Source organism: Melitaea cinxia, chromosome 27 (genome assembly GCF_905220565.1).
Source record: "Melitaea cinxia chromosome 27, ilMelCinx1.1, whole genome shotgun sequence".
In the NCBI taxonomy this organism is placed as follows: Eukaryota; Metazoa; Arthropoda; class Insecta; order Lepidoptera; family Nymphalidae; genus Melitaea; species Melitaea cinxia.
Window position 1 is genome coordinate 2,600,759 of NC_059420.1, and position 16,091 is coordinate 2,616,849.

The following is a 16,091-nucleotide window of genomic DNA, read 5'->3' on the forward strand; positions in this document are numbered from 1 at the left end:
GTATTAACCATAAATTTGATAAAAATGTAAGAAAAAGTCATGATTTCCATTCCTTTCTTAGCAATATAATATCTTGTATAAATTTTATTAAAATTAACTAATTAAAGGTTTTATTTTTTAAACTATGTTGTTTATCAACATTAAACTTTAAAGTTAGGATTTGTCTTTTTATTTTTTCACATTTGTACAAATTTAGATAAGAACAAATAAATTTAATTTGAAGGTAATTTTCAAAATTTGGTGAACCTACTTTTATTTTTAAACGAAAACTTTCTTTTCTTTTTTCCTTAGTAACGATTGAGACCAATTTCATTCTTTCATAAAAATATAAATAAATTCTTCCATAAAAAAATTAGATTATTCCAGTTTTCAGGAAACAGTCTATTACAAAGGTAGGTTGAATAGTGAAAGTGCATTTGACTAACTCTGAAAACCTTCTAAGATAGAAAATTCCTAAAAAATAAAAAAAAATAGTTTATCCTACAAAGAATAATTAATTGTGTTTGGCTGTTTGCTCGCAAACGAAAAAAATCGACTTCAATTACATCGGTAAGTACTACAACGTAAGTAGACGAAAAAAAAACGAACAAACGCACTAGTCATCTCTTTGATTTTCGAGAATTCCCCTCGGTTTCTCTGGGATTCCATCATCAGATCCTCGTTTCCTCATCATGGTACCAGACCTGGGATATGTCCTTTCCAACCAAAAAAAGAATTATCGAAATCGGTTCATAAACGACGAAGTTATCCCCGAGCATATATTTAAAATATTTATATATAAGGTCGAATTGAGTAACCTCCTTTTTTGAAGTCGGTTAAAAAAGTCATTTTATGCTAGAAATTTATTTATGCTGCTAGTTAGGAGATGGCGCTGTCAACGTTGAAGTATTGAATTACAGAAATTGGTTTTTAGAATTAAATCAATAATTTTTATTATCAAATAACTTAAAACCTTCTTAATAGTCAGTGTAAAAGATAATTTCTCATCTGGTTCCATTTATTGAAATTTGCTTGCTAGTTTCGTAACGTATCTGTTCCGATATTGACATGTGCTTACTTGACATTTTACGGATATCAACAAAAGTTGTTATTTGTTGTGTCGAGTAGAAAGCGTACGATTTCTTTTATTTTTAATTCGCTAAATATTCATAATATATTATCAGTTGTTTCCGTCCACAATGTCTTATGATCCAGCTATACTAAATTCAAATATGTACAGCTATGATTACTTTCAACAAGACGATGTTTGTAGGCTTTGTTGGAACCGAAACGCTTTTACGAAAATTATAGAAATATCTTCAGATAATGATTATGATGTGATAAAAACTGATATAGTAGAGAAGATTATAGACTGTTTAGACATAGATTTATCTCATCACATTCATCCTAACAAGGCATGCGATGAATGTTTCAACCAAATAAATAAGTTTCATTGTTTCAAAAAGTTTTGCCAGGAAACCGATAAAAACTTACGCGCAATATTAAACGAGGGTCCCAAAACCGTTCCTAGCATTGATATAATAAAACTCGAAGACGATGAAGTAAAAACTAAATCCATTGACGATTTATTTGACGATAACCATTCAGAGGAACAATGTGAGTACGAAATTAAACGTAAAACTAAAATAAGGAGAGGGAAATACAAACGGAAAAGAACTCCGACATACTGTAACATGTGCATGACGGACTTCGAAAACGTAGAACAGTTTAAAAGCCATAATCTACAACTTCATGGCATAGAAAGTGACGGTACATATAAATGTTTCGGTTGTAATAAGAAATTTAAAAATCGTAAAGCGAGGTTTTCACACGAGACTTATTTCTGTAAAGGTCTTAAAGATGGGTATAAATGTAGTATTTGTGATAGATATATTCCTAAACGTGGTATGTTTGAAGCTCACCTGCGTGATCACAGACAGAATGTACCTATAAAGCTTCCGGAAGAGTTGTTCAAGTGTCAGAAATGTGAAAAATTGTTTCGAACGATGGAGAATCTCAAGGTGCATGTGGAGTCTGAACACGATGTTGATAAAAAAATGTATGTTTGTGAAGTAAGTATGGTATATATGTTTGGTCTTTTGAAACCACACTCTTGATGATATTGTAATTGTTTATATTTTATATCATCAGGTTTTTTTTTACGCATATCGGACCACCTTTGTGTCTAAATGTGGAAAACCGAGCCCACTACAATATCATCAGATTTGTATTGAAAAACCTATAGTGTAATCAACTTTTGAAATTTTATCACAGGAGAACCTCTAGTGAGCACGGTTGCTGTATAGTATCCGAAACATTGAGCATTTCAAAAACATAATAAACCACAATAAAATCTGAAAAAAACCTGTTTCATTATAATGAGTGAAATTTGTGTAAATATAAGAAAACAATATCTGAAGTATGATGTTTAAATATGTGATTTTCATGTGTATATATTGTCATAAATAGTTAATTTATTTTACAGAAAGAAGCAAAATAAAAAAACGCCATGTCCAATACTTTATAATTTAAATAATAAACAACATTGTTAGCTTAACTATACGAAAATTTTATAATAATTTGCAGTTTGATAAGTGTCTTACAAATCTTTGAGCTATTATTATGATGCTGACGACAGAATAATTTCAAATTGAAATTTACTTACACATAAAAGAAAAAGTGATAAAAATTATGCTCGATAGCAACTATTAACATTATATTGAGTAACTGAGGTAGGGCACAGCAGGAATTTCCTGCTCAAAATATGGAGCAGCCCGACTGGGGTAGTACCTCGACCTCACAGAAGATCACAGCAAAATAATACTGTTTTCAAGCAGTATTGTGTTCCTGTTGGTGAGTAAGGTGACCAGAGCTCCTGGGGGGATTGGGTCGGCAACGCGCTTGCGATGCTTCTGGTGTTGCAGGTGTCTATAAGCTACGGTAATCGCTTACCATCAGGTGAGCCGTATGCTTGTTTGCTGACCTAGTGACATAAAAAAAAAGATATATATATTTCTAGTTAAATGATGTAGAAATTAACCGCAGCTTAACCAACTCTTGTACTGTCAAAATCTAACCCTGTCTCTGGACTTTAATCCACTTTCAGCACTTGTCATTGGCAAAACTAGAGCCATAGTCTTTAAAGAAAAAAATGTAGAAAGCTAATACTTAGAAACTAAAGAAATTCTCCCAAAAAAAGGAGAATTTAACAGTTTGATTGTGTTTTTTAATCGAAGAGGTTACATGTCGTGTGGTCCCATTTAAATTTAATTGAGATCTAACAAGTACTTTTCGAGTTATATGTAATAATGCGTATATATTTGATTCGTTTTTAGTCTACTTACACTATATTATTTGTCGATGTAATTGAAGTTGGTTTCTTTTTTATTCATCATCATCATCATTATCATTTCAGCCTATTACAGTCCATTGCTGGACGTAGGCCTCCACAAGTTTGTGCCAAAAAATGGCGTAAACTCATGTGTTTTGACCATAGTCACCACGCTTGGCAATTTTTTAATATCTATTGTTATATGTTTTAAGTAATACTATTTTACTTTTCCAAAAAAGATTTACATTTGGACTTGATGTCGTAGTTACAAAGCACTTTCACAATAATTATATTTTTACGCCTCTGCTGCCATACTTCCCAGTAAGAAAACCTGTGTTACAGTATGCAGTGCCAATCCCCCGGATAACGACAATAAGTAGCTACAAATTATATAATTTTATGAGCTCTTTTAGACTATATTACTAATATATTCTTTTTTTTACTATTTTTATTTACATAATCTATTACAGAATCTAAAATAAGATTTTTTTTTGTTTAATGTTTACTGATTAACTATGTCATAGTGCTAGCTTGCACTTTTCACGGTGCAAGACATGCTGCTTACGATCGCCTTCAATGGAGACGTGGTCGCGATCCTCATCATTTAGGGAACAAGGAAGAAGAAGATGTTATAGTATATTTTTTATTTTTTGTAATTTTTGTCGGTATGATAGAAAAATACTAATGTATATTTCAGAGCTGCGGCCGTGTCTTCAACAGGAAGGACTATCTGAATAAGCACAAGTTGACACACACGGGAGAAAAGCAACATGTGTGTCCCCACTGCGGGTTCAGAACTGGACAACGTTCGTCCCTTACTGTACATATTAGGTAAAACTTGTAGACTGATCACCTTTATTGAGGTAATGCCGCGTTGGCGCAACAGTCACAGCACTGGTTTGTGGCTTTTGCGGGTTCGATAACATGACAAATATTTGTATTGTCCATACAGGTGCTTGCCGTGGTCTGGGTGTTTGTGCAGTCCTCGTGGGTCTCCCCACCGTGCCTCGAAGAGCACGCTAAGTCATCGGTCCCGGTTGTTATAGTGTACATGTACACTTGATAGCGATCGTTACTCATAGTAGGAATATATCCGCAAACCCGCATTGGAGCAGATTGGTGGATCAAGCTTCGATCCCTCTCCTACATGGGGAAAGAGGCCTATGCCCAGCAGTGGGATGTTACAGGCTGAATCGTGATCGAAGTGATATGCTTTCATCTGATATCGTTACTAAATATAAAAATTTTAAGAAAAAAAAAACCAAACTATTTGAACACTATAGAACTGTATGTAACAAACCGGTTTGTGTATCGATTTTATACTTACCTAAGGGTCATTCAAGTATTACGTAAGCAGAATTTTAGTAATTTTTAGCCCCCCTCCTTCCCTTGTCAGCGAAAGTGTGCGACACCCTACCCCCCCCCCCTATGCTTACTTAAACATTGATATGTGTTTTAATCTGTTCAGAAATGATAAATAAATATTGCTCACGTAACGTAACCACTATCTAGGACCACCCCCCCTGACCCCATGTCATCAAAATGAAGCAAATTAAAGACACCAATCTGTTATTACGTAATACATGAATGACCCCTTATTTTGTTAAACTACCCACCATATTGTTAATGCTTTTAAGCATATATGAACTCTACTCAAACTTAACGCTCTGGACAAATGTCCGCGACTTCTTCAGTACATCATGGTTATTATAAATAAAATGAGTTCAAACAAATAAAAAAAGAATCTCTTTGCCACCAGGAAGCACACGGGTGAGAGGCCGTATCGCTGTAGCGTGTGTCCGCAGCGCTGCGTGTCAAGCTCCAACCTTAGAGTCCACCAGGCGAGACATTTGGGGGTGAAGGTGCACGAGGTGGGCGGTACACACCATAGCCTTAAAAATATACTTTGACCATAGACAATTAATTTTTAACTGACTTTAAAAAAGGGGGAAGTTTTCATTCTGTTTATTGTGATTATTAGTGATGGTAAGCGGCTACCTTAGCGGTGGGCTTACGGTGATTCTCCAGAAACATTGTTGTATACTGAAGGAGCTTGGGTAGGCCATGACCACTCAGGTACAGTCTAGTGTCCAGGGTGGGCTTTTGGCGTATGGCAGTTGGGTGCATCAAAATTCTAGTAATATAGACTCGTATATAGTTTTTTTAACCTTTAAGTATGGACGTCATTTCTTCTTAACACTACTGTGGACGTGTAGTCTCACAGGCTCCTATATACACACAAATTTTTTTTGGAGAATTTGATATAAGATCGCTTTAAAACTAATTACATATTAAAGTTATGTAGTTTAGCAATTAAATAACGTGCTTATATAATCAAAATTAATTTAAAAAATTATAGAAATATTAAAAATCCAAAATTATGGCTCTTTTCAATCGAAATCTACTTAGGTTACATTTTTAGGTAATAAAAGCAGCCAAACTTATTCCTATAACAAAATAAGTCTTTTTTTCTCAAAATATAATGTATAACAAACCAAAAACACAAAAGGACTACTTCATATAACAAATATAAAAAATTTTGACAACAGTCAAATAACGTAAATTTATTGGCAGTCAGTGCCACAAAGGTCTAGAACATTGGGGACACACAGGTTTGTTGCACCCGATATAAACATGGGTAATCATCCTATGTTTTTTAGTATAATAGATTTTATATGCTCTTCTGGTTTCTTGACTGGTTTCTTGATCCTAGACATCTTCTGTAACCGTATAAATACCTAAAACTAGAATCATGGTCAACCTCAGCTCTCCTGGCAGTCGTGTATTTATAAAACGTCTTTGCACATAAGGCACCACAAGCACATGTACTAATATTTTAAATCTCTTTCCGCAGCCTTTGTTTGGTGCATCTTATATAAGATGTACGCATTCATGGTACTCAAGTTTAGGACACGATATAGCAACATCATAGGCTATCTCTATAACTACAAGATTCATCTCCTATGTCTTGGTCTTGGTCCTGGTCACCATCACTGTCACTTTCATGATTTTGTATCAGTTTGGACTCCAAAATAAAAAAAAAAAATCTTTAGTACTCTCTTCATTGTCAGACTGATCCGAAGCTAATAACAACTAACTCACTTCACCACAAAAGTGGATCTCCTGCACAAATTTTTTTCTCACAGGGTCCTGAACAGAACTCGTAGATGGTCGTTTTGATTTAGAACTACCGGCTTTATTGTTTTTTGACATTTTGTACTTCAAAATCTGATACAAACGTAATCGCTCTTGTAAAATATATCATAGGGCAAAAATGGACGTGTAGCCTGACAGGCTCTGGTCAATATTTTGATGGTTATAACTTAGGTGATATTCATTGGAAGACGCAACCTCCTCTCTCGTTGGTAGTTTTACAACTAAATCAAAAGCTACTGAGCCGCTCAACCGCTGGGAGTTAGGGCAAATAGGTGAAACTAGGAAAACGAAAACATCGAGTAGCCTGTGAGACTCCACGTCCATACTTAAAGGTTAATGATTAGTTTGCTATTTTCTGGACGGTAAGTAATCAGCCATAAATTTTCTTAAATTATTGCTTAACTTAAAAATTCGAAATGAAATGTGTGCATAAGGTAAAAAGCTTCGATCACACTTTTTGTAATGCTATCGTCACGCATTCACCAGCTTAATCCCAAAGTCAAGCATGCGTGCAAGAAGATTTACTTCAAAAAGTGTCTATATTCTTATTTTATCTTAACACAATAAGAATAATAGTAATAAACGTTTATGTAATTGTGTTGCAGTGTCAAATATGCAACAAGAAGTTCGGCTACAAGATAAGTCTCCGAGAGCACATGTCGAGTCACGCGCCTGCGCAGGCGCACGCGTGCGGCCGCTGCGGCGCGAGCTACGCGCAGCCGCGCGGCCTGCGCAGGCACGTGGCCGCCAAGCACGCACAGGACGCGTAATTTACATGTTCATGTTCAATAAAGTGACTTGTTACATTGTTGTGTGCTTTTATTGATAATAAGATACACATGCGCCTGCGCAGGCACGTGCGTGCTGATGATGATGTGACACTATGGCGCCATCTATTGAGAAAGAGAGGAACACGTAGTCGCTGAACGTGCACGAGACTGGCGCTTGATTTATATAATAATAATAACTCTTTATTGGAATACCAAGAGTGAGCAAAGTTACAAAAGTAAAAACAGGAGATAAGTACTAAAGGCGGCCTTATCGCTAATGAGCGATCTCTTCCAGGCAACCTTTGGGCAGAGGAAATGATATATATGTAGATGGTTTAGCTGTACAGTTTTACCTAAACATATACAATATATTTAGACAAATAAATAATGTAAAAAAATAAAGTACATGTGTATTAAATAAAGTTATTTATTTAATTAATATGTGGATTCAATTATATAATTTCGTACACTTAGGATCAAATTACGTAAATCGTGGTCTTTGTAAAATAAAGTTTTTAAGTTTTTTTTTATTGTTTGTAAGACCTATATATATTACACACTCGTCACTAAAATAAAAGCAAATTTTTTATTTTATATAAATTAATAAGAAAAGGGTAATAAAATGTTCAATACAATTACTAAATATTTTATTTCTGCTTCTGATAGTTGACACTTGTTGAATAAAAAAAAATCAATTATTTTATCTAATTATAAGTACAGATTTATATTATAAATAGAACCTCACCTCATTTCAAAATTTTGTAAATAAAAAAACAATGACAGATAAATAATAAAACATCAATAAAATAATCTTATTAATAAATATTTTTATTCTTACACAATCACGTACACTACACAAATATTGTCAAATACAGGAACTTTGCGCAGTAACAACTAATCCTTACACTAATATGATTATTAAATAAAATCGGACGACTTCTTTATTTAAAAACTCATTGTTATCAATTAAAAAAAAACTAAATTAACTATTTAATACAGATGTGATACTAAAACGATAGTTCATTTAATATTTATTTCACAGTTGGCGAAAATTGATAATTATTCTAATCTATGTTCTACATTAACCTATGGAACTTATTGAAAAACTGGCAATTTAAATACCACTAACGCCATCTAGTAGCGAGTAGAGTTACTAATTCAAAATCTACCGAAATTTTCAAGTTTTTCAAAAGATTTTATGAACATCAAATTCTACTGCTATTCAAGTATTCAATTATTATTTAACATTTTGAGAGTAGATTACTTTTCGAAATTATCAATTTTGTAAAACAGCGGCCTCTGTGAAATACAATTAGAAACACACGATAAAAATACACCTTAAAAGGTCATAGGACCCTGGCCCATTGGGTCTATAATAATGTGACCCCGGAGGTATCGTGTCCTGGTGATGAAAGCCCGGGTAAGGAGTCACCCAGTAAGCCCGTACCCAGACAGACTCCGGGTTCTGTCAGGAGGAACCACATACCGGGCTTGTAAACGATGAAATTATTTGTCAAATACTTCACGTATTGTAATTTTGGCGCCTTTTGTCAAATCGTACGTTTTTTGTAGACGTTTGCCAAACAAAACTTCAAAAATATGACAAACAGAACTTCAATTTTTGTTTAATTGTTTTTACAAGAATACATAAAGCTACTAGGCCAAACGACACAAAAATGAAAGCCATGTTTGACATTTTATTGTAAGATTATTGAACTTAAGCGATGACTAGCAAAAGTTTAATAGCTATATATATATATATATATATATATATATATATATATATATATATATATATTAATGTATGTTCGGGGATAACTCCGTCGTTTATGAACCGATTTTGATAATTCTTTTTTTGTTGGATAGGAGATATCCCTAGTTTGGTACCATGATAAGGAAACCTGGATCTGATTATGGGATCCCAGAGAAATCGAGGGAATCTCTCGAAAAGCCGCATAACTTTCTACTGGGTGTACCGATTTTAATGATTTTTAATTTAATCGAAAGCCGATGTTTATCATGTGGTCACATTTAAATTTCATCGAGATCTGATTACAACTTTTGGAGTAATCTTTGATAATGCGTATTTACTTAACTGTTTTTTCTCTACCTACGTTGTATTACTTGTCGATATAATTGAAGTCGGTTTTTCTTCGTTTGCCAGCAAACACAATTATTATGTTACTATTATTATTACAATTGATTATTTAAGCCTGTACCATCCCACGGCTGGGCATAGGCGTCTTCCTGCATGTAAGAGAAGAATCGCAGCTTAATCCACCACGCTGAACCACTGCGGATTGACGGTTATTACACTAACATAAATTAATCACACCTTACAGTATTACAAATAAATTACTTTCTATATAATCTGTTACTTACATTATATACACAGTATTTAAAAGTTTTGTTTTTTAAACCAGTATCGTGGCAGTTTTTATAGTTATCTTTTGGTTAATCTCAGAAACTATTGTACTGATTTTGATTGATTTATTTCTATAGATGTTATGTATTTGAAAAGAATTAGTATTTACTTAGTACTAACTTTTGTAGGTCGGTTTCTATATTCGAAAAACAAGATGGTCGAAAATTCGATATTGAACGGTTCGTCAGCTAAGCGACTGCTTTTGTTGAATATAGAATGTATGTTGACTACAAGATGATTTGACTAATGTCAATTTTGAAATTAGAATTTTAAGTCTTATCCTTCGTTTGCCTTATTATAAAATAATCAATAAAAATAAAAAATAAAAAAACGAAATTATGCACAAATAGGAACAAACATTATAATATAAGGTTTTTAAATAAAAATATTGTATTCAGTAAAGAAAAAATTACATTTTTTTTTCATTTAAATCTAAGAAAGGTAAATTTGTTCGGACTATTATTCATAATTAAATAAATAAAATAATAACTATAAATAATTCGATTTTATAACATTGCTATACATGAACGAATATAAGTGACAGGCGTTAAATTAAACCACAGATTACATACCATTTATAAAATACTAGCGACATCTGTCCGATATACTAAAACCTTCTCCGAAACAGGCTGCATCTTATGGTATAAGTATTATTGCGATCGGTTCAGTATTTTTGTTTAACTGAACAAAAAAACTGGCTCTCCATTTATTAGTATAGAGTATAGACACACAGAACATCAGACATAAGCAGTAGTTTGGACACGAGATAGGTTTACAACTGAACTTGGACTGCTTCTAATGACTGATGTTCTGTATATATCTTATAAATGGTATGTAATTCTTTCTCTTGCCTGTATATCTGTATGTACATTAATTTTCACTATATCTGATTTCTACTACTTACAGTGTTTATTCAAAATGTTTAATAATTATACAATTAATTACACAATCCTGATGTTAAATTAAATAAAATTAACTATACACATATATTTAAAATTTTATTAAAATTAAAAATAGTATTGATTTTAGTAATGCCCTGTATATTACAAGAAATATTGATGTTTTTTATCAGAATGTATTGATAATTCATGGATACATCTAAAAAATTAACCAAAGGTAGTTGATACTTTCCAAAATTGACGACAGTGTTGCAATAATTGAAAATTGTATTAATTTTGCTTATATACTATTTGTTGCATTTTTAGTTGTAAAATAAAAGGTTTTTTTGAATACATAAGATTAATTTCTCAACAATGATCATAAATATTCATAGTTTTAGATTTTAAGTCATACTTTAATTTTAAAAGAAAGGAAATGGGTAAACATATTTTAATAGCTCTGGATTCTAGTCTTTTTGTATTTTATTAACTTTGAAATAAGAAAAAAAAATAGTCAATAATAATTATTTAAAATGGTCTGACAAGAAATATAAATTATGTTTATTTCAATTACTTTAAATCTATACTAGTATTTTGAGTTATTGCTTTGAAATTTTTATTATTTTCTTAGTAAGGAAGGTTATCCCTCAAAAAAGCCTGTTTCATATATCCCCTCCTCAAACATTTTCCCCACCAGGATCTTTGTGTGCACATTTTGACCGGTTTTAATATGAAACACTTCGTCTGGACGATATTGAAGAATAGTTTCCCGACCATGTTTGATACAGACGTGTCGGCTAGCTTGAGGCAGGCGCGGAATCTGAAAAATAAGTGTATTTTTTTAATTTTCTTTTTTTTTGTAAAGAGGTTATAAGGTCTTTGAAATACTTTTTAAAGTTTGATTTTAATTTTTTTTATTGCATTATAGACAAATAAAAAATGATGGGGATGTTGATTAGTTGATTAAATATTTATTATATTTAAAAATTTATGCAAACGATTACATATGAGAACCAAATGTGTTTCGTCTTTATACGCTTCAGCCTGTAATATCCCACTACTGGGCATAGGCTTCTTTCCTCATGTAGCAGAAGGATCAGAGCTTAATCCACCACGCTGCTCCAATGCGGGTTGGCGGATATATTCCCTACTACGAGTAACGATCGCTATCAGGTGTACGTGATAACAACCGGGACCGACGGCTTAACGTGCTCTCCGAGGCACGGTAGGGAGACCCACAATGATTGCACAAACACCCAGACCACGGCAAACACCTGTATGGCCAATACAAATGTTTGTCATGCGCGAGGATCGAACCCGCAACTGCCAGCGCAACTGGCACAATTCATAGCTGTGACCGTTGCGCCAACGCGGCGTCTTTATATTTCATATGTGTTATATATTTTAATTTGATTTAGACAAATATTAAAAGATATATTTTTATTACTAAAGCAATCAAAAATTTTATTAACAGCTTTTAAATAAAATAATTATACATACAGATAGCACAAACAAATAAAAGCTTACAAACATAACACTTAAAAGCCCGAGTAGGATGAGAATCCTGTGCTTGGGTCTAAAACACAGTACAAAAACAAACGCCTAGACAAACAATAAATTTAAATGTTTGTAATTTGATAATTTCTAATATTTCTGATTTAAAAAAATACCTCAAATACAATGTTAAAATACTATGGAACAGCTATTGGGTTAAAAATAAGAGTGCGTTGTATGATATAAGAAAATCAATTTTTGAAAAATGTAATTTACAAGTTGACAATAGAAGAGATGAAATAGTTTTAAATAGATTAAGAATAGGTCACTGTAACGTCACACATATACATCTTATCACTAAAAATAAATGCTCCAGATGTGATAGTGAGCTGAATATAAAACATTTATTGATTGATTGTCCAATGTTTAACTCAGAAAGAAGTAATGTTAATCTCCCTAAGACATTAAAAGAGTGTCTAACCGATTATAAAAATACTGTAAAATTTTTAAGATTAACTAAGTATTATACGTTAATTTAATACCTGTAAAATACTGTTAATACCTTGTAGTCGCTAATGACCCTAGATGTTTAAAGCGACTTTAAACAAATAAATTAAAAAAAAAAAAAAAAAAACATCTATGTGATCCATACAAACAATAGTCACACATACATATATAGTAATGTAATATCTCTATAAATATAAATAAATCGCTGAAATGTATGTATGCGCATAACTTCCAAATTAACTGCATAACTGCACTAATAATTCTTTTTTTTTTTTTCGTTCACCATTGTCATGACTTCTTTGAAAGGTTTGAATAAAAGGTAATCAGGAAAAAAGTGTGTGTGTGCAATTACACATGACAGAAGTGAAACTTCTGAAAAGTAGTCTACTAGAGATTTTTTTCACAGATAATATAAAATACTGTCCAATGTATTTTATTTGTGTGTATTTTATCTGATTCTCTCACCGAATTATTCTTATACTATTAAACGAGCAATTCTTGTATATATATATAGAATCTGAATCTCGGAAACGGCTCCAACGATTTTCATAAAATTTAGTATTTAGGGGGTTTCGGGGGAGATAAATCTATCTAGCTAGGATTAATTTTCAGGAAATGTCGTTTTATCCCTGTTTTTAGGAATTGAAAAAAATATCGTTAGAATACGAAGGTAAATTTCGCATAAGTCAATGTAGTTGAAATAGCTCGGTGGGAAATCGGCCGGTCGGGATCAACCGAGAAGATCATGGTTCAAATCCACATGTCCCTGATCAATTATTTTTTCTTTTTCTTTTTCTAATTGCACTCGTTATTTTTTATTTAAATAGACTGTTCTTATTTTTTATTATTATGTCGGTAAAATCGAAAAATATTATTCATATTTTATCAATATGTAATTCGTATTTATACTTTATGATTTCCAAAAAACACGATTTACTAAAAATACCGAGCTTAGCTCGGTCACCCGGGTACTATTTTTATTATTCAAAAAAAAAAAGAACGCAAACATAATTATATAATGATATACATTTGTGTTTGCTTATTCATCGTGACGCATTTTCGTTTCATCGACGTTGAAATCACAATGGTTCACGTGGTGGAAGTTTCACTTCAAAAATTAAAATATATACTGTATAATAAAACTTCTACGTTACTACCAAGAAGAAAGTACAGTCAAATTAATACAAATCGCTGACGTTAAGTTATAAAAGATGTGCAATAAAGCCATAGACATTCCTATCACCACCATAAGACCACCATAAAATTTAAAATGGCTTCCGGGTATTAATAAGTCAGGTTTTATTTTATTATATAAATATATATGACACCTTTTTTTTATTATTTTAAGGTTTTTTGTTGTAGTGTTATTGTCTCAAATAATGTTTTAATAAAAATAAAATTGCCAACTAGAAACTTTTTGATAAATAAATAAAAAATGCGATGATCGGTTTTTTAAAGCAGGATGTATAAGACTATTAGAGCCTTTAATAGTATATTGTGTTTGAAATAATTTTAAGGCGTTCGTAAAAAAAAAAAAAACCAGTAAATTGTACTAGACGTCTCGTCCGCTTTTATACGTATTTGAGTTTCTAAACGCAGCTAATGTATTTATTAAAACTTATTTCTTATGAAATATTATTTAAAAAATAAGATAAACCCAAGAACATACATATATTATTATCTATAACAAACGATTTAAGATATACAGCATGTATGTATATACATATAACCAAATGTCATTACCATTCTCGGACCAGTCGGTAAAAGTATAGATCAAATAAAATCAAATACGCGTCTTTTATCGTCTGTGTATTCAAAATGACCGCCATTTTACTGCCGGCGCCGGCCGTCACCGATTCGCGCCAAATTTATGACATCTGTCATAAATTGGCGGGAAAGTGCTCGTGAATTACGTTTAGGAATATATTTTTCTTGTAATTTAAAAAAAAAGGTCGTATGTCTGAATTCATGTTCGGAACTAATAGAATATTTTTTTCCTCAAAGAATTCATCACTGAAAGCTTTCTTTGTTTTATTTTTTTCAGATATTGAAATTTAATGATTATTTTTATTTACCTATTATTTATGTGTCATATATATTAATACGCTAAGGGTAAGATGATTTCCTCCCTTTTTAGAAAAAAAACCTCACAATTACTCCACATAAATTATATGTATATCATTTTATAGATAATTGCTTGCTCTATCGGCATCCACAATTTTAAAAAAAATTTGCTTTTGTTTTTGTAAATTAATTAATTATTAAACAACGTCAACATGATTGACGGTCGGTAATTTTTTACTTATTTAGTACGAATTATTCGCACGGGTATTGCTAGTAATAGATAATCGTATTTTGTATATAGGATCTGGAGATGAGAGTATTATGATAAACATTATATATGTCATAATTAGTTATATTATAGTAGTAAAAAGCAAGAATGAATGGAATACATTATGCTGATCTTAACCAAATAATAATAATAATAAAACAAAATACATACGATATATTCTATATATTTTTCGACGTTCGAATTATTAAAAAACGACCGTTCGAGCGCCATCCGAGCAGACTATATAAGTGCGGTAACGGCGGGAAATATGCCATTACGTCAATGGCACGCGTCAAGTGCACTGGAGGGTGCTTATCGGTGCATCGGATATATCGCCTCCTGGCCCTGCCTTGGGGATAAATAAAAAGGCTTGTCATCGGGGTTTTGGATGACTTGTAAAGTTTTTTGTATTTAAAGATAATGTATGTAATTCTTTCTATAATAGTTGAAAATCTTTTAAGTTAATCTTAAACGGGTATATTTTTAACACAAAATGTGGTTAATGTTTCAAATTGTAGAAAAGCGAGATCAGGAATCCTTTAATGTTTTTTAATTGCAACGTTCAGTTTACGCAATAATAAGTTACTAGTACATTGATGTAATAATTGTTAAGTTACTTTTTAAATAAAATTCCCAATTATTGATAATAATAATAATAAATAAATATAAATATCATATAACATACACACACGGTCGTCTGTTACTACGGTAAGTAACTTAATGCATGTGTTACAGGTAACAGCCGACTGTTATGACTATTTTTTTTTTTGATAAACATACATAGAAATAATACATATATAAATATATAAATACAAATATTATATTACACCCAGAAAGGCGAGAATCGAACCCGTAACCCGCAGAACAGAAAGCAGGGCCACTACAAACTGCGCCAACGGGCTAACTTTATTGAAAGAGCATTACATACGGACTGTAAGACTGAATCAATAGCAGTTTAGTTTAGAGCTATGTATATTTAGACTGGGCAAAAAAAAAACTTTTTTTAATGATGAAAGATTATTATGAAAGTTTGAACCCTTAATAAGGCCTTAAATAATATTAAGGGGTGTATCGTTACGACTATAGGTTTTGTAAAAGTAATCGCATTTTTTTGCTCAAAACTCGTCAATTATTAATCTTAGAGCGATGCATGTTTTTAAAGGAAATTAAATTTCCTAGAAAAAAGCTTTCTTAGTAAATTAATGTAAAACCAGCCGTT

The 16,091-nt window shown here is 32.0% G+C and overlaps 2 protein-coding genes across 2 annotated transcripts in view; one reads left to right on the top strand and one right to left on the bottom strand.

The window, feature by feature from the left end:
- Nucleotides 1–1,178: 1,178 nt before the first annotated feature.
- On the top strand, nt 1,179–7,274 carry LOC123667268 (zinc finger protein 771-like). The gene is made up of 4 exons (XM_045601226.1): nt 1,179–2,051; nt 4,008–4,141; nt 5,070–5,181; nt 7,072–7,274. Exons 1-4 carry the CDS (start codon nt 1,179–1,181, stop codon nt 7,234–7,236), a joined length of 1,284 nt encoding a protein of 427 aa, XP_045457182.1. The 3' UTR covers nt 7,237–7,274.
- A 3,783-nt stretch (nt 7,275–11,057) lies between these two features.
- Nucleotides 11,058–16,091, bottom strand: part of LOC123666818 — a 124,987-nt gene continuing 119,953 nt past the window's right edge. The window contains exon 6 of the mRNA XM_045600843.1: nt 11,058–11,359. Within this exon, the coding sequence (XP_045456799.1) occupies nt 11,167–11,359 (193 nt within the window). The 3' untranslated portion in view covers nt 11,058–11,166. The remainder of the gene's footprint in view (nt 11,360–16,091) is intronic.